At 46.1% G+C, this 18,660-nt stretch overlaps 1 protein-coding gene across 2 annotated transcripts in view; it reads right to left on the reverse strand.

Annotated features, from left to right (window-relative positions):
- gli2a (GLI family zinc finger 2a) overlaps window positions 1-18,660 on the reverse strand; it is a 405,780-nt gene that overhangs the window by 140,222 nt on the left and 246,898 nt on the right. For both annotated transcript variants that reach the window (XM_080199475.1, XM_080199476.1), the window contains one exon: window positions 2,497-2,602. In XM_080199475.1, the coding sequence (XP_080055601.1) occupies window positions 2,497-2,602 (106 nt within the window). The remainder of the gene's footprint in view (window positions 1-2,496; window positions 2,603-18,660) is intronic.

Here is an 18,660-nt window from a genome sequence, read left to right on the forward strand (position 1 = left end):
CCACTGGCTAGACCAGCATTTCTTGCCTGTCCTAATTGTCGTTGAGAAAATAATGGTGCTCTGCCTTCTTAAACCGCTGTAGTCCATGTGGTGTAAATACACCCACAGTGCTGTTACAGAGGGTGATCCAAGATTTTCATCCAGTGACAGCGAAGGAACAGCAATGTATTTCCAAGTCAGGATGGTGAATAGCTTGGAGGGGGAACCTCCAGGTGGTGCTGATCCCAATATCTGCTGCCCTCGTCCTTCCAGGTGGTAGTAGTTGTCTGTTGGCAAGGTGCTGCATCAGGCACCTTAGTGAGCTCCTGCAGTGCATCTTACAGATAGTATACATTGCTGCCACTGTGCATCAGTGGTGGAGGACTGTCTGTGGATGGGTTGCCAATCAAATGGGCTGTTTTGTCCTGATCGCTGTCGAGCTCTATTGGAGCTGAACAAATCCAAACAAGTGGAGAGTATTCCATCACACTCCTCACTTGTACCTTGTAGATAGTTGATAGGCTTTGGGGAGTCAGGAAGTGAGTTATTCACTGCGAGATTCATAGCCTCTGACCTGTTCTTGTTGCCACAATATTTATGACTGGTCCAGTTCAGTTTCTGGTCAATAGTAACTCCCAGGACATTGATTACAGTCCTCTCCAAAGCAAATCTGTTAGGTATGTTGGCACTCAGCAAGCAGAGGCAACCTGACTGTCTTGGGCATGTTCATAGGATGGTCACAAGACAGTGGCATACCGAAGGATTTTCTGTATGGGGAGGTAACCGGTGTTTGATAACCAGTAGGAGATCTGAAGCTGCTCTTCCAGGTTGCTTACAAGCCTGACATGAAGGCTCTGAAAATAAGCTGCCACACTTAGGAGCCATGAGCTGACATCGCCTTGAGCTGGCATGGACCACCATGACTATCAGTAGCTGCTGTATTCTCTATCTTTTATTTCTTTATTGTCCCTCTTTATTTTTCTTTTCCGCCCCCAATCTTTCCCTCTATTTTATCCCCCCTTTCTGTACATATTCTCCCCCTTTGCTTCCCCTTTCCTCCATTTTTCTCAATTTTAAGCCCTCCCTCCACCACACCTTCATCTGTCACAGTTTACCCTCTGATTTTAGTTTCTCTGCCATTTGGCCATTCACACCATTTATTCTCTCAGGAGCTGCCATTAGCAGTCTTTTACCGTGGTTTCTGTGGCTATGACTCATCTTTCATTCCCTCACCCTGCAGTGTAAATATCTCCCACTTTCTGTGCCTTTTAGCTTTCACAAGAGGTCATCTGGAAATGTCAGCTCTCCTTCCAGGGGCTGCCAGACCTGCTGAGATTTTCCAGCATTTTCTCTTATGGGGTCAGATTCCAACATCTGCAGGAATTTGCTTTTACCCAGTGGCCCACACCTGATAACCACTTCACACACAGCACTTGTGGCAGATCTCTCATGTATTGGTCCCTTTGGCCAGCAGTCAAAAGAGTTTGATGTGAAGCTACCCCATCCCCAACGGGATCTGGTTTGTTGCATGTCCGTCATTTAATATAGACAATAGAAACATAGAAACTAGAAGCAGGAGTAGGCCACAGACTATTACTTACATGGCGAAAAACTGCAGCAGGCGACGGTGCAGAGGGACCTCGGGGTCCTTGTGCATGAGTCGCAAAAACCCAGCCTGCAGGTGCAGCAGGTGGTCAGGAAGGCGAATGGGATGCTGGCCTTCATAGCGAGGGGGATTGAATATAAAAGTAGGGAGGTCTTGCTGCAGCTGTATAGGGCATTGGTGAGGCCGCAGCTGGAGTACTGTGCGCAGTTTTGGTCGCCGCACTTACGCAAGGATATTTTGGCCTTGGAGGGAGCGCAGAGGAGGTTTACTAGGCTGATACCGGAGTTGAGGGGGTTGAGCTATGAGGAGAGGCTGAATAAACTAGGCTTGTACTCGTTAGAGTTTAGAAGAATGAGGGGAGATCTCATTGAGACATATAAGATGATGAATGGGATGGATAGGATAGAGGTGGAGAGGCTCTTCCCGCTCAGAAAGGACAGTAGGACTAGAGGGCACAGCCTCAGGATAAAGGGGGGGCGGTTTAGAACGGAGTTGAGGAGGATCTTCTTCACTCAAAGGGTACTGAATCTCTGGAATTCTCTGCCCGTTGAAGTGGTGGAGGCTGTCTCGCTAAATATATTTAAGACGCGGGTTGATAGGTTTTTAATAGGCAAGGGGATTAAGGGTTATGGGGAGAAGGCGGGAATGTGGAACTGAGACACGACAGATCAGCCATGATCTTATTGAATGGCGGGGCAGGCTCGAGGGGCTAGATGGCCTACTCCTGCTCCTAGTTCTTATGTTCTTATTTGGCCCTTTGGGCCTGCTCCGCCATTCATTCTGATCATGGCTAATGATCGAATTCAATATCCCAATATGATAGAGGGCCAACAACAATGATGTACGAAAATTACAGCAGAAACACTAAGTATACAACAGCGATAAAGAATACACACGCAGTGTATACCTACCCATGAATTGTGTGAATGGAGTGAGGCTCATAATGGTACCTTCCCTCATGATGTCGCATATCAATCGGTATGGGCGTGTGGAAAGCCGGAAAAATGTGGTGCGAGGCTGAAATAAAGAAAAGGGGGTGTTAAAAAAAAAAGTGCCGTACAAAGTGTAAAGAAAAAGTTCAAAGACAACAGTTCCCATAAAACTGTGGATATTTCAGAGTGGGAGCATGTTCACTGGAAAGGGAGATGAGGAGTTTCGTGACCGCTATTGGTTCAATAAGAAAAAGAGAAGCAGAATTAATAAATAATCAAAGTCATTCACAGCATTCCTACATCACAAACATTAAAGGCCTCCAACTGGGTTTCTGACAAAGACCTGCAGCTACACGCGCTTTGAACTCTTTAAGATGGTAGGAAGTGTGAAAGGAGCTGGTGCGACGGACACAAACAGAACATGACAGGGCTGGGAGAGTGGAATCACAGGTCGGAACCAGCACTGAATGCAATAACTGGGCTGATCCAGTGCTGTGTCTGGAAGGTTTGTGTTGGGAGTGCGTGGTGCGGGGAGGGGGGAGTGGTGTGGGGAGGGGGGGAGTGGTGTGGGGAGGGGGGGAGTGGTGTGGGGAGGGGGGAGTGGTGTGGGGAGGGGGGAGTGGTGTGGGGAGGGGGGGAGTGGTGTGGGGAGGGGGGGAGTGGTGTGGGGAGGGGGGGAGTGGTGTGGGGAGGGGGGGGAGTGGTGTGGGGAGGGGGGGAGTGGTGTGGGGAGGGGGGGAGTGGTGTGGGGAGGGGGGGAGTGGTGTGGGGAGGGGGGGAGTGGTGTGGGGAGGGGGGAGTGGGTGTGGGGAGGGGGGAGTGTGTGAGGGAGGGGGGAGTGGTGTGAGGAGGGGGAGTGGTGAGGGGAGGGGGGAGTGGTGAGGGGAGGGGGGAGTGGTGTGGGGAGGGGGAGGGGGGGGGGGGAGTGGTGTGGGGGGGGGAGTGGTGTAGGGAGGGGGGAGTGGTGTGGGGGGGGGGAGTGGTGTGGGGAGGGGTGGAGTGGTGTGGGGAGGGGGGAGTGGTGTGGGGAGGGGGGAGTGGTGTGGGGAGGGGGGAGTGGTGTAGGGAGGGGGAGTGGTGTGGGGGGGGGGAGTGGTGTGGGGGAGGGGGAGGGAGGAGCGGGGCGGGGAGTGTGAGGGGGGGGGGGCGTGGTGAGGGCGGGGGGAGTGGTGGTGGGGCGGGGGGAGTGGTGTGGGGAGGGGGGAGGGTGTAGGGAGGGGGGAGTGGTGCGGGAGGGGGGAGTGGTGGAGGGAGGAGAGAGAAACCTGACTTGGCACCTCACAGTACGAGTGTTAATGGGGCAATCGGACAGGACAGGGGTTGTTAAGACAACCGAAGCCACTTCAGCTGGCTCCTAATCAGACAGATGATGCCCAAATCTTTGGGGGATTAAGTACAGGGGATTCAGACTGATCATGTTAAAGAATTACATCAAGCGCAGCCCAATTACAACTGAAATACTACGCGAGGTTCAGCGCATCTCAGCTGAAAAGTGGCTGCAAAGTAAATTACAGCCCCCCTGTCAACTCTTCCTTGCTGCTGCCCATGCCTTGGATGATGCCTGCCTACCCTTGGTTACTGAAACTGCTGAAGCAAAGCAAAGTGTATTAGAGTCCCCCAGCTTTTCATTTATCACACAATCTCCTGCTTTGATAGTTCAGTAAACTCTGCTCAGTTCACTATTAACGTTTACCTGTCAAAGTATAAACCATGCCCAGAGACTGACAGACACCTTAATCGTGAAAAGCAGCTCAATCAGTCTTTACATGAGGTTCAAAAAAATTAAGCATTAGTTTTCTCCCTCTCTCCCGTGCAACATCGTGGTACAAAAGGCTGAATATTCCTCGCCTCGTTCGTCTCAATTCTGAAAGGTTTTCGCATCTCACTGTACAAAATGCTAATATCACGAGCATCAGAAAAGTCATGGAGTGAAGCGAAGAGATCAGTGAGGAAAATAGGTGAACTCTGCTTCAAGTCAATGGTGTTGACCCAAATTGAATTTCACACTTCCTGCTGGATATGTCAAGAGTTTTTTTTTGTTGGATTCGCATTTTCTATCACACTCTCGAGCGAGCACACAGGGTCAAGCCTCCTCTGCCTCGCTCAACAACCCAAAGTGTATCAAACAAATTAACTGGGGGCTTTGACGAGTCAGGGGTCTGGCCACTTCACCACGGATACACGATGCCTCCAGTATAATGGGCCTCTGTTTTAGCATCCCAGACACTGAGTGGGTGCAGGCAAAACAGTTGCATTCAATTCACAGCCGAAGTTAATGCACCATTATGAGTGGTCAGGTCGAAGAACAGAGGAGAATTACCCTTGAATAGGAGGAAGGGGCTGGGGGCTGGGAGGGGGGAAGGATGTTCTGAAAGTAGTTAAACCTGGGTCATAAAAACAGGACAGTTGAGTGGAGCGAAGAGGGAGGGAGGGAACTCAGCTCGACAGCAGCCACGCATCAACTGTCTAAACCTTTCAGGGTAAACCTCGTGTCAACTGTTTGAGGGTAAACTTATCTCAGTTCCTCTGTAATATTAACCATTTCAGGGTAAATCTCTCTCAGTTACACAGTGCGATATTAACCATTTCAGGGTAAATCTCTCTCTAGGTTACACAGTGTGATATTAACCATTTCAGGGTAAATCTCTCTCAGTTACACAGTGTGATATTAACCATTTCAGAGTAAATCTCTTTTGGTTACACAGTGTGGCTAATTAACTATTTTGGGGTAAATCTCTCTCAGTTACACAGTGTGATATTAACCATTTCAGGGTAAATCTCTCTCAGTTACACAGTGTGATATTAACCATTTCAGGGTAAATCTCTTTTGGTTACACAGTGTGGCTAATTAACCATTTCAGGGTAAATCTCTTTTGGTTACACAGTGTGGCTAATTAACTATTTCAGGGTAAATCTCTTTTGATTACACAGTGTAATATTAACCATTTCAGAGTAAATCTCTTTCAGTTACACAGTGCGATATTAACCATTTCAGGGTAAATCTCTTTCAGTTACACAGTGCGATATTAACCATTTCAGGGTAAATCTCTCTCAGTAACACAGTGTGATATTAACCATTTCAGGGTAAATCTCTTTCAGTTACACAGTGTGATATTAACCATTTCAGGGTAAATCTCTCTCAGTTACACAGTGCGATATTAACCATTTCAGGGTAAATCTCTCTCAGTTACACAGTGTAATATTAACCATTTCAGAGTAAATCTCTTTCAGTTACACAGTGTGGCTAATTAACCATTTCAGGGTAAATCTCTCTCAGTTACACAGTGTGATATTAACCATTTCAGGGTAAATCTCTTTTGGTTACACAGTGTAATATTAACCATTTCAGAGTAAATCTCTTTCAGTTACACAGTGCGATATTAACCATTTCAGGGTAAATCTCTTTCAGTTACACAGTGCGATATTAACCATTTCAGGGTAAATCTCTCTCAGTAACACAGTGTGATATTAACCATTTCAGGGTAAATCTCTCTCAGTTACACAGTGTAATATTAACCATTTCAGAGTAAATCTCTTTCAGTTACACAGTGTGGCTAATTAACCATTTCAGGGTAAATCTCTCTCAGTTACACAGTGTGATATTAACCATTTCAGGGTAAATCTCTTTTGGTTACACAGTGCGATATTAACCATTTCAGGGTAAATCTCTTTTGATTACACAGTGTAATATTAACCATTTCAGAGTAAATCTCTTTCAGTTACACAGTGCGATATTAACCATTTCAGGGTAAATCTCTTTCAGTTACACAGTGCGATATTAACCATTTCAGGGTAAATCTCTCTCAGTAACACAGTGTGATATTAACCATTTCAGGGTAAATCTCTCTCAGTTACACAGTGCGATATTAACCATTTCAGGGTAACCCTCTCTCAGTTACACAGTGTGGCTAATTAACCATTTCAGGGTAAATCTCTCTCAGTTACACAGTGTGATATTAACCATTTCAGGGTAAATCTCTCTCAGTTACACAGTGCGATATTAACCATTTCAGGGTAAATCTCTCTCAGTTCCACAGTGTGGCTAATTAACCATTTCAGGGTAAATCTCTCTCAGTTCCACAGTGTGGCTAATTAACCATTTCAGGGTAAATCTCTTTTGGTTACACAGTGTGGTATTAACCATTTCAGGGTAAATCTCTCTCAGTTACACAGTGTGATATTAACCATTTCAGGGTAAATCTCTCTCAGTTACACAGTGTGTTATTAACCATTTCAGGGTAAATCTCTCTCTAGGTTACACAGTGTAATATTAACCATTTCAGGGTAAATCTCTCTCTAGGTTACACAGTGTAATATTAACCATTTCAGGGTAAATCTCTCTCAGTTACACAGTGCGATATTAACCGTTTCAGGGTAAAACGCTCTCAGTTACACAGTGTGATATTAACCATTTCAGGGTAAAACGCTCTCAGTTACACAGTGTGATATTAACCATTTCAGGGTAAATCTCTCTCAGTTACACAGTGTGATATTAACCATTTCAGGGTAAAACGCTCTCAGTTACACAGTGTGATATTAACCATTTCAGGGTAAAACGCTCTCAGTTACACAGTGTGATATTAACCATTTCAGGGTAAATCTCTCTCAGTTACACAGTGTGATATTAACCATTTCAGGGTAAAACGCTCTCAGTTACACAGTGTGATATTAACCATTTCAGGGTAAATCTCTCTCAGTTACACAGTGTGATATTAACCATTTCAGGGTAAATCTCTCTCAGTTACACAGTGTAATATTAACCATTTCAGGGTAAATCTCTCTCAGTTACACAGTGCGATATTAACCATTTCAGGGTAAATCTCTCTCTAGGTTACACAGTGTAATATTAACCATTTCAGGGTAAATCTCTCTCAGTTACACAGTGCGATATTAACCATTTCAGGGTAAATCTCTCTCTAGGTTACACAGTGTAATATTAACCATTTCAGGGTAAATCTCTCTCAGTTACACAGTGTGATATTAACCATTTCAGGGTAAATCTCTCTCTAGGTTACACAGTGTAATATTAACCATTTCAGGGTAAATCTCTCTCAGTTACACAGTGCAATATTAACCATTTCAGGGTAAATCTCTCTCAGTTACACAGCGTGGCTAATTAATCATTTCAGGGTAAATCTCTCTCAGTTACACAGTGTGCTAATTAACCATTTGAGTGCTTCGGGCAGACAGTCTCTCCAATGTCACGGAGGGGCGGGCGCACTGACTGTGGATGCGCCACCGATGCCACAGCGCCCTAATTGATAGGTCTATCTATCAGTTTTCATGCCTGCTGACAATGTGTAAAATTCTGCCCACTCGTGTGGGATGCGACAGATTTGTGGTTTTTTTCTGAGAATCAGAAACTACATTCCCATTCCAATGTTGTGAGGTCATAAGACCATAGGACATGGGAACAGAATTAGGCCACTCGGACCAGCGAGTCTGCTCCACCATTCAATCATGGCTGATATTTTACTCATCCCCATTCTCCTGCCTTTTCCCCATAACCCTGATCCCCTTATTAATCAAGAACCTACCTATCTCTGGACAGATAGAGCAGGAGACTATTTGGCCCATTGAGCTTGTGCTAGCTCTTCGAAAGAGCCTTGCACAGGCCTGCTCTTTTCCCCCTATCCCTGCGCAGTTTTCCATTTCAATTCCACTCCCAAATCCTTTTCAAATTGGTTGTCACCACCCTATTAGCTAGGGCTCTCGAGATCTAAACACTCACTGCATTAAGAAACATCATCCGACCTAACTACTATCTTTTGTTTTACCAATTATCTGAAATCTATGTCCACGGGTTTCTCATTGTTCAGCCATTCTTCACTATTTTTCCTTAGTTACTGCTCATATATGGAAAAGGGCAGCACAGTGGCACAGTGGTTAGCATGGGTGCCTCACAGTGCCAGGGACAGGGGTTCCATTCCTGGCTTGGGTCACTGTCTGTGTGGAGTTTGCACATTCTCCCCGTGTCTGCATGGATTTCCTCTGGGTTCTCCAGTTTCCTCTCACAGTCTGAAAGACGTGCTGGTTAGGTGCATTGGCCATGCTAAATTCTCCCTAACTGTACCCGAACAGGCGCTGGAGTGTGACAACCAAGAGATTTTCAGAATAATTTCATTGCAGTGTTAATGTAAGCCTACTTGTGACAATAATAACAAATAAAAATAAAGGGCAGAGTTATTCCAATTTTGAAATTCCAATGAAGTTCATTATTTATTCAAAGGACAACACAGCACAGGAAACAGGCCCTTCGGCCCGACAAGCCCGTGCCACCCATTTTACCGCTCACTGAGTGCCTCATTCCAATTCTTCTTTTACCTACGACTTTTGTCTACGCCTCTTGGAGTCTGCAATAAAAGGGTGCAAATTTAGAGAATTTTAAGTGTGCCAGATTAAGGGAGGTCTAATTTAGGGACAAGTTGTTAACACCAATCAGCCTAAAAGCACGTTTTTGGGGTGTGCGAGGAAACCGGAGAAAACCCACGCAAGCACGGGGAGAATGTGCAAACTCCCACAGACACCAAGCCAAGTCGGAGATCCGACCCGGGACCCTGTATCTGCACAGCAAACAGTGATAGTCACTGAGCTGTCGTGTTGCCCGTCACAAGTAGGCTTACATTAACACTGCAATGAAGTGACTGTGAAAATCCCTTAGTCACCACACGCCAGCGCCTGTTCAGGTGCATGGAGGGAAAATTTAGCATGGCCAATGCACCTAACTATGAAGATAACTATGAAAGCTATAAGGGTTGGTTCAGGGCGGGGGGTGGAGGATTGCAGGCAGTGGGGGAATTTGACAATTATCAGACCTACAGCGATGCAATCTTTCACAAGAACACCCTCTGGAGCTTTCGTGTCGGTTCATGTCAAATCACACATGATCAATAGGGCAGTGAATGTATAGTGCCACCAATCACAACACTGAGTGCAGCTTCTCCAAGTGAAACTTGCCAGCAGGTACATGTCCTTCTTGAGCTGCCTGCAATAACTCCTTAGAATACAACATTTTCCACAAAAAAAATCAGAGCTCAGATCAAAGTAACCCGTTGTTCCGCAGCACTGGCAACTTTACTGGAGATCATTTTATGACAGAACTCTCAAAATAAGTGTTCAGTCTGCTTATCTTTGATAGTCATTCTTTCACGGGCTGTGGGCATAGCTGGCAAGACCAGCATTTGTTGCCCATCTGTAACTGCCCTCGGACTGAGTGACTTGCTGGGCCATTTCAGAGGGCAGTGAAGAGTCAACCACAATGCTATAGATCTGGAATCACACACTAGGTATGGACAGCAGATTTCCTTCCCTCAAGGGCACTAGTGAACCAGACGGGTTTTGTGATCACCATTGCCGAGAATAGCTTTCTGTTCCCGAGTTTATTGATTGGATTTACGCTCTGACAGCTCCCATAAGGGTGGCACGGTGACACAGTGGTTAACACTGCTGCCTCACAGCGCCAGGGTCCCAGGTTCAATTCCACTGTCTGTGTGGAGTTCGCACATTCTCCCCATGTCTGCATGGGTTTCCTCCGGGTGCTCCGGTTTCCTCCCACAGTCCAAAGATGTGCGGGTTAGGTTGATTAGCCATGCTAAGTTGACCCTGGTGTCAGGGGGATTAGTAGGGTTAATGTGTGGGGTTACCGGAGTGTAGGGCCAGGATGGAATTGTGGCCGTACAGACTTGATGGGCTGAATGGCCTCCTTCTGTATTGTAGGGATTCAATGATTTGAACCCATGTCTCTAGGATCCATATCAACATATTGGGGTTTAACACTGGGCAGAGACTTAACTGCACCATCCATATAAATACAGTGGCTATTTGAGCACATCAGAGTTAGGAATCCTGTGGTGAGTACATCAACCCCTGGCTTCCACAGCCTGTCCACCACCTACAAGATGTGGAGCTGTTGGTGTTGGACTGGGGTGGGTACAGTAAGAAGTCTCACAACACCAGGTTAAAATCCAACAGGTTTATTTGGAATCACAAGCTTTCGGAGCACTGCTCCTTCATCAGGTGAGGAAGGAGCAGCCATTGACACGAAGGCCAGTCTATCACTCAAACCAGCCTCCCAACCATTGACACTGTCCATACTTCCACCTGGCTCGGAAAAGGAGCCAGCATAATCGAGGACCTCACGCACCCCGGACATTATCTCTTCCACCTTCTTCCATCGGGAAAATCCACAAAAGTCTGAGGACACGTACCAACTGACTCAAGAACAACTTCTTCCCATTGCCATCAGACTTTTGAATGGACCTACCTCGCATTAAGTTGATCCTTCTCTACACCCGAGCTATGACTGTCATACTACATTCTGCACTCTCCCCTTTCCTTCTCTATGAATGGTATGCTTTTATGTATAGCACGCAAGAAACAGTGCTTTTCACTGTATATTAATGCATGCGACAACAATAAATCAAATCGAAAAAGACTTGCAAATATTGCCGTTCCTTCACTGCCACTGGCTCAAAATCCTTGAACTCCCTCCTTAACATGAATACCTGCACCAAAGGCACGGCAGTGGTTCAAGAAGGCAGCTCACCACCATCTTCTCAAGCACATTTAGGGATAGGCAGTAAATGCTGGACTATCCTGTGACACTCACATACCTCGAATTAATAATTAAAATGAGTCTGACCTTCTGGCTTGCTGATTCACTGACACTGGCTTACACTATCATCTTCCCCCTGAAATACATGACTATACAACATTCGTGTTCATTATAGCATGTGGCACTGTGGTGTTACCAAGTAGGAATAGGAATAGCCCATTCAGCCCTTTGAGACTGTTCTGCCCTTCAGTGAGATTATGGCTGATCCATACTTTCGCTCCACCTAATTGTCGTAGTCCCATACCCTCAATAACCTTGCCTAACAAAAACCCATCAGTCTGATGCATTGCAATTTTTAGCTTCAAACAGTTTCTGTAGACAGATTTCCATTAACCTGATTATATGAAAGTCTGCAGAAATTAAGTTGTCAGTTCCCATCATTTCAAAGTAGTATTTTACTATCTTGCTCTCTCACAGCGACCTAACACAAATAAAATCTCCCAATTTCCAAATCTACAGGATCTACTTGCCTCATAGCAGGATGGCCAGGAAGCTCATCTTACTGGCCATCCACGCCCTGATGCCACAGCCAGCAAGGAGGGGGGATTTGGTGCTTAGCCAAACCTCTGTTCACTGCGACAGGACCAGAAAATCCCGCTGGCGTGAACAGCCGGAGAATTCCCCTCTAGGAGTCTGGAGGAAGAGGCATACAGGGTGAGATTTTACAGCCTCGCTCGTTCCGAAACCATAATATCCCACCCGAGGTCAGTGGACCTTCCCATAGTCCGCTCTTCGCCCGCTCCGATTCCTGTGGCGGTGGGTGGTAAAATTCCAGCGTCAAACTCGAAACACTGGGTAGGATTTTCCAGCCACGTTCGCCCCAAAACTGGAAAATCCTGCCCGAGGTCAACGGACCTTTCCGTGGTCCGAATCTCGACGACTCTGATTCCCTTTTCTACAGAGTCTCTAAAGTGCAGCAGGAGGCCATTGACCCTGCATCAACAACAATCCCACCCAGGCCCTATCCCTGCAACCCCATGTACCCTGGGTGGCACGGTAGCACGGTGGTTAGCACTGCTGCTTCACAGCTCCAGGGTCCTGGGTTCGATTCCCAGCGCGGGTCACTGTCTGTGTGGAGTTTGCACATTCTCCTTGTGTCTGTGTGGGTTTCCTCCAGGTACTCCAGTTTCCTCCAGGTACTCCAGTTTCCTCCCACAGTCCAAAGATGTGAGGGTTAGGTCGATTGGCCATGCTAAGAAATTGCCCCTTAGTATCCAGGGATGCACAAGTTAGAGGGATTAGTGGGTGGAATATGGAGGTGGGGCCTGGGTGGGATTGTGTTTGGTGGAGACTCGATGGGCCGAAGGGCCTCTTTCTGCACTGTAGGATTCTATGTTCTATTTATCCTGCTAATTCCCCTGGCACTAAGGGGCAATTTAGCATGGCCAATCCACCTAACCTGCACATCTTTGGACTGTGGGAGGAAAGTCACACAGGCATGGGGTGAATGTGCAAACTCCCACACAGACAATCACCCGAGGCCAGAATTGAACCCGGGTGCCTGGCGCTGTGAAGGCAGCAGTTCTAACCACTGTGTCACCGTGATGCCCCACACAGCTTCTGTGGAGAGTTTCTTGTGGAAAATTTCTCTCTCCACAGATGCTACTGAGCTTTTCCTGCATTTTCCACTTTTAGTTCAGATTTCCAACATCCTCAATATTTTGCTTTTATCATTCTAGCTGGTAAGCTACTGATGGGTCTCTTGTCCCTGTTCTTTTCTAAGACAGCATTGGCCTATTTTCCATCTTGCTTTCCATTCCTCCCCTCCCCCTTCATCCAACAGGCAAGATTAAGGACTCACCGTCGGCGTAATTGCACTGTGGAGTTCCCACTCCGCAACTCCATGGCGTGTTTTAAGCACAGTACCCACACACCACCTCTAATCTACATCATGCTTAAGGAGCTCTGCACTCGAATTTGGAAGCCCATTTATCAGACTCGGATTTCCAAATGGTGCAAGTCAGTTTGATGAACAACCCAAGGTGGTAGGTCACTGAGCACCTGTCGCTGCATTGACCTGAGATAGCCAGAGGCAAAGTCCGAGGCCTAAAACCCATCCAAACTGGTCGAATTCAGAAACAACTACGAGTCTCATCCTTGCTATAAATCCTTAACCCTTTCACACAAAGAATCTAATCTATTGACCAGAGAGCGAGGAATGAAACAAAAGCAAAGCAAATCAAACAGCTGGCTGGTAAAAAAAAGAGGTTATTCTTTACTTTTTAAACTGTAATTTACATTGTGTCAGTGACATGGTTATCTGAGAAATGGGATTTTAATAGAGCATTACACTGCAGTCATGATCGGCAGATCACCGTGTTAACAGAAAAATAACTTCAGTACATTTGGCGACATCCACTGACCAATTCAAGAATGGATCCACTAGATCTAGCAAGTGAACTATGTTGGTTCCACCCATCAGATAATCATTTCAAATGCAGGTTTAGAGGTAGGGGTGCCTTAGCCCCAGTTGGAATAGAAAGGGAAGACAGATTTCACATAGTAGCTTATTATAGGGGCTCAAATGGTTAAATTGTGAGCATGTGGCTTTTATATTATTTTGCATTTATAAGATTCGTTGCCATAAGGTCACAGTTTCTATTCCAGCATCTGCATTATTTTGCTTTTAGAATCATAGAATCCCTACAGTGCAGAAGGAGGCCATTCAACCCATTGAATCTGCACTGACAACAACCCCTCTTCCCATTCCCAATGGGCGGATGCTGTCTGAGAAAAGTACAGGGACAAGAGTCACATCAGTAGTTTACCGGCCAGAACACCCTATTCCCATAACCCCATGCTAGTCCCCCTGACACTAAGGGACAATTTAGCACGGCCAATCCACCTAACCCGCACATCTTTGGACGGTGGGAGGAAACCGGAACATGCAGAGGAAACCCACACAGTCAGGGGAAGGACATGCAAACTCCACACAGACAGTGACCCACAGGAATTGAACCCGGGTCCCTGGCACTGTGAGGCAGCAGTACCACCATGCTGCCCACAAATGAAAGTGGACATTGTGGGCAGGTATTTGAGAGTTCTGTAATAAACAATCTCAATAAAGTCGCCAGTATTCAGAACAAGTTGTCTTGATTCAAGTTTTGTTTTGTCAAGACTGTTGGCCGGAATTTTGCCACCCTGTCCACCACAGCAAGTGGAGGAGGCTGACGTAGTGACTTTAATGATGTGGACCTCTTAGAATATGAGCTCCCTGATTGAGACAGCAATGGATTGCCCAATTTGGGAGTCCTGCAGGCGTACATCATGTGGTGTGTCAGAATTATTGGCATTCCGAATTTATACTCTGTACAAGGAAGTACCTGTCTGAGCATTGCCAACTTTGTAAATAAATCTAAATTTGATGAAGGGACATCAGCCTCGGAGAAGTTATTTCAGCTCAAGTATACACTATCATAGACTGGTTGGGCCGAATGGTCTGTTTTTGTACTGAATGAGAAATCTGGGTCTATACTCGATGGAGTTTAGAAAAATGAGGAAGGGTCTAATTGAAACTTACAGAATACTGAGAGGCCTAAATAGAGTGGGCGTGGACTGGATGTTTCCACTCGTGGGAGAGGCTAGAACTTGAGGGCACAACCTTGGAGTGAAGGGACACATTGATTTACATTGTGTCAGTGACATGGTTATTTGAGAAGGGGGATTTTACGGAGCATTTCACTGCAGTTATGATCAGCAAATCACCGTGTTAACACTGAGATAAAGAGGAATTTCTTTAGCCAGAGGATGGTGAATCTGTGGAATTCATTCCACAGAGAGTTATGGAGGCCAGGTCATTGAATGCCTTTAAGACAGAGATAGATGGGTTCTTGATCAATAAGGGGATCAGGGGTTATGGGGAGGAGGCAGGAGAATGGGATTGAGAATCATATCAGCCACGATCGAATGGTGGAGCAGACTCGATGGGCCAAATCACCTAATTCTGCTTCAATATCTTATGGCCTTATGGTCTTATATCCTGTACAATCCTACTCTGAAGTTGCCACATCACCAATTCTCCTCAGTTTCAAAGTTATGCGGTTTAACTGCAGCAAACACCAAAGAGTAAGGGATGAAAGAGCCTGCAAAATTATTCCTCATTCTAAAACTCTGTTTAAAGGTAGACACTGCAAACCTTTTTGCAAACATCCTCCATTTTTTGGATTAAGCCGAGGGTTAGCCATGACAAATCCTACAGCAAACATTCTTCATTTTAGGATTGACCCTTCAAGGAGGGGGGTGACAGAATCTATAGTAAATATTTCTCTTTTTAGGGTTGAACCAACAAGAAGAGGTGACATACTATAGTAAACACTCCACTTTTTAGGAGTTCCGTTAACACAGAATCTTAAACACTCTTAACGGCCAAACGGGCTCAGATCTCTGAAAAATGAAATGCAAGTGAAGTTTGCATAAACCTCTTCCAACTTATTTCTTCTGTGTTTGCTTTAAGTCTTCTCAAAGTGGGGAGAAACATAAATACGCTCTCAATTCCGTTTTAATTTTACTCCATATTAAACACATCCTCTTGGCGGTGACTGTTAAAGCCACGAAAAAGAAAATGGGAAGAGAATCGCTGACAATAGGGATCCTCTTCGCAGCCTCTTTAAAACACGAGGCAGCTCCGGCTGTGGGTTATAAGGTCCTGCAGTCAGAGGAGGGGGGGGGGGGGGGGGGGGTGGGGGTGGTTGACAGAGCGAGCTTAGTTCATCACCCAGACAGCTCACATTGTTCTGGCTCATTGAGATGAACAAAAGTAAAGCACTCTCGCGGGTTCAAGGGTTACATTTACCTGATTTACCAGGGCAAATCCCCTCATGGCATTTTCAAATGGAATGCAAAGCGCCCGGCAGTCGGGAAGAGGCATCTTAAGAGCGGTTACAGTTGCTGTGAGATTATGACCCTACAAACTTTAGTGGGGGGGTGGCCTTTAATGTTCTGTGACTCAGCAGCTTGGATATTCTGTTTTAAAAGTCGATAAGTGTGCATTTGTAATTAGTCAAACACAGCCTTGCTGCTTTTCATTCCCTCTTTGCAATGTAAGGTGAGGGTGGTTAGCACCTATATCACAATAAATTTTATTTGTTAGTGTCACAAGTAGGCTTACATTAACACTGCAGTGAAGTTGCTGTGAAAATCCTCTAATCGTCACACTCTGTCACCTGTTCGGGTACACTAAGGGAAAACTGGCCAATCCACCTAACCAGCGCATCTTTTCGACTGCGGGAGGAAACCTGAACACCCAGAGGAAACCCACGCAGACACGGGGAGAACGTGCAGACTCCACACAGACAGTGACCCAAGCCGGGAATCGAACCCAGGTCCCTGGCGCTGAGAGGCAGCAGTGCTGACCACCACGCCGCTGTGCAATATGCGGATAAGATCAGCACATCTCTACCCCACTCCACCACGAGCATTCCTGCAATAAGCACACCATTTGCTGGTGTCCTGTACTTCAACCTTGTCAGGAAGCAGCCAGACAATAATAATTTCCTATAGGGCTGCCTCTCAGAGTAATTAAAAAAGCTTTTCTGGCTCAACTGAGGAATAGAGGAAATGAGACTCATTCAGGAAATTCCTGAAGAATAAGCTGGCATTGGTCCTAACGATACATGAACTGGTTACATGTGCCAGGTCAGTTTCAGTGACAAAACACCCAGGGACTCTATACTCAGACTGTGCCTCTCCCAGCAGCCGACTATCAGAACCTAGCGACGGGTACAATGGTCTTTTGGTGATAGATCCCCACCCACCCTTGCTTATTAAAAGATGCCTCAAATGAAACAGCTTTAATTCTTCTGTAAGAATTAAACACAGGGGTCACAGTCATGCTTTTTACTTAACTGACGCTGGGTGAGCTTTACATTTCGCATTGTGAGAAAGTGCCGGTGCTGGAAACGGGACATTCGCTCCCTCAGCTTTTAAAGCAACAACAATCGCTTGCACTTATATAGCACCTTTCAAGCAGAGCTTCCCAGAAACTAACCTCGCCTCGGTCTCTTTTGCCAACGATCCTAATTAGGGCAGGATTTTCCAGCCTCACTCACCTCGAAACCGGAAAATCCCACCCGAGGTCAACAGACCTTTTCCATGATCCGCCCTCCTCCTCCGATCCGATTCCCGTCATACGCGGGGTGATAAAATTCACCCCTAAATCTCCGCCCTTTACCAAGTTTCGTGTCAGTAGAAACAGCTTTGCTTCAGTTACTCAATCATTGGCGATCTTGAACATCTCTATCAAATCTATCCTTGGGGGTCTGGGCGGGGGTGGGCTGTAATTGGCCAGATCCACGTTACACATTGTACAAGAGTGGATAAAACCTTTAGGGGTGCTGGGTGGGGGTGGGGTTGGGTGGGGGGGGGGGGGGTCAATTTGAACCTATTGCTGCCAGAAACTTCCAGGTCAAGCCGAATGGTGATCGTACATAACATTTGATGAATTTTCCCTCAGTTCTCCGGTGTGGCAAAGTGCACACAGTGATACCTTACTCCATCTTGAAGAGCGCACATCGGCTGGTATTTCACGACCTCACTCAGCGAGGCTTGTGAAATCCCGCCCGAGGCCAACTGAAAATTCTGTTTTACGAGCCCCACCCGCCCCAATTCCAGGGAGGGCCTTGGTGCTAGAAGTCCGGCAACTGAGTCAAGATCACGTCACCCAAGTGAAACCAGCAGTGCCTGCTGGGAATGCAACAATGAACTGTGATTCCAAGCTGTTTGCTCCAGTTTCCCTTTAGACAGTAACACCTCTTAAATTAGCTCAAAAAAAATAATTTTCATTCCACAAGCTTAATGCTCCTCAAACCACGTTAATTAGAATTGGTCAGCTATGGAATGTTATAATTGTATGGACCACCATCTTCCACTCAGGATTTTTTAATGCAGTTAATGTAATGATAAGCTTATCGGGCTAATAATCAAAGTGCAGAAACAAATCATTCTCAATGGGCTGAATGCGCACATTTATTACTGCGGTATTTGTAATGTCTGTGGCGATGCCACGTGTTGCAATGTGTGCCAACCTGGGTGTGGGAGATACACTCAAGCATTTCTCTTCCAAGTCAACAACAGAATAAAGCTTTGCATGAATGAGGTTTCTCATTCTCTTTTCCAGTCTTTCTGTGACCCACTGAGGGCTCTTTGCCCAAATGTTCCACGTGTTTCAACTGCTGGTCATGTAAAGTCAGAGACTCAACAAGTAGAGGGCTATCCATGGGCAGGCAGTCATTTTGCAAAGGTGATGAGGTGCTGCAGTAACTGAGCTAGGCTCAAAGCAGGTGCTGAAATTTGGATAGTTCATTTGCTGCTGCTCTCTAAGGAGGACATGACTTCCAAAATTGACTTAAAGATGACTTGCATTCATGTAGCACTTTTCATGACTGCTGGACTTCCCAAAGTGCTTTACAGCCAATGAAGTACTTTTTTGGAATATAATTGCTGTCATCATATAGGAAACCAAGCAGCCAATTTGCACACAGCAAACTTCCACAATCAACAATGTGCTAATGACCAGACAATCTGTTTAATTG

This window comes from Carcharhinus amblyrhynchos, chromosome 11, assembly GCF_965287045.1.
Source record: "Carcharhinus amblyrhynchos chromosome 11, sCarAmb.v2.hapA, whole genome shotgun sequence".
NCBI classification, from domain to species: Eukaryota; Metazoa; Chordata; class Chondrichthyes; order Carcharhiniformes; family Carcharhinidae; genus Carcharhinus; species Carcharhinus amblyrhynchos.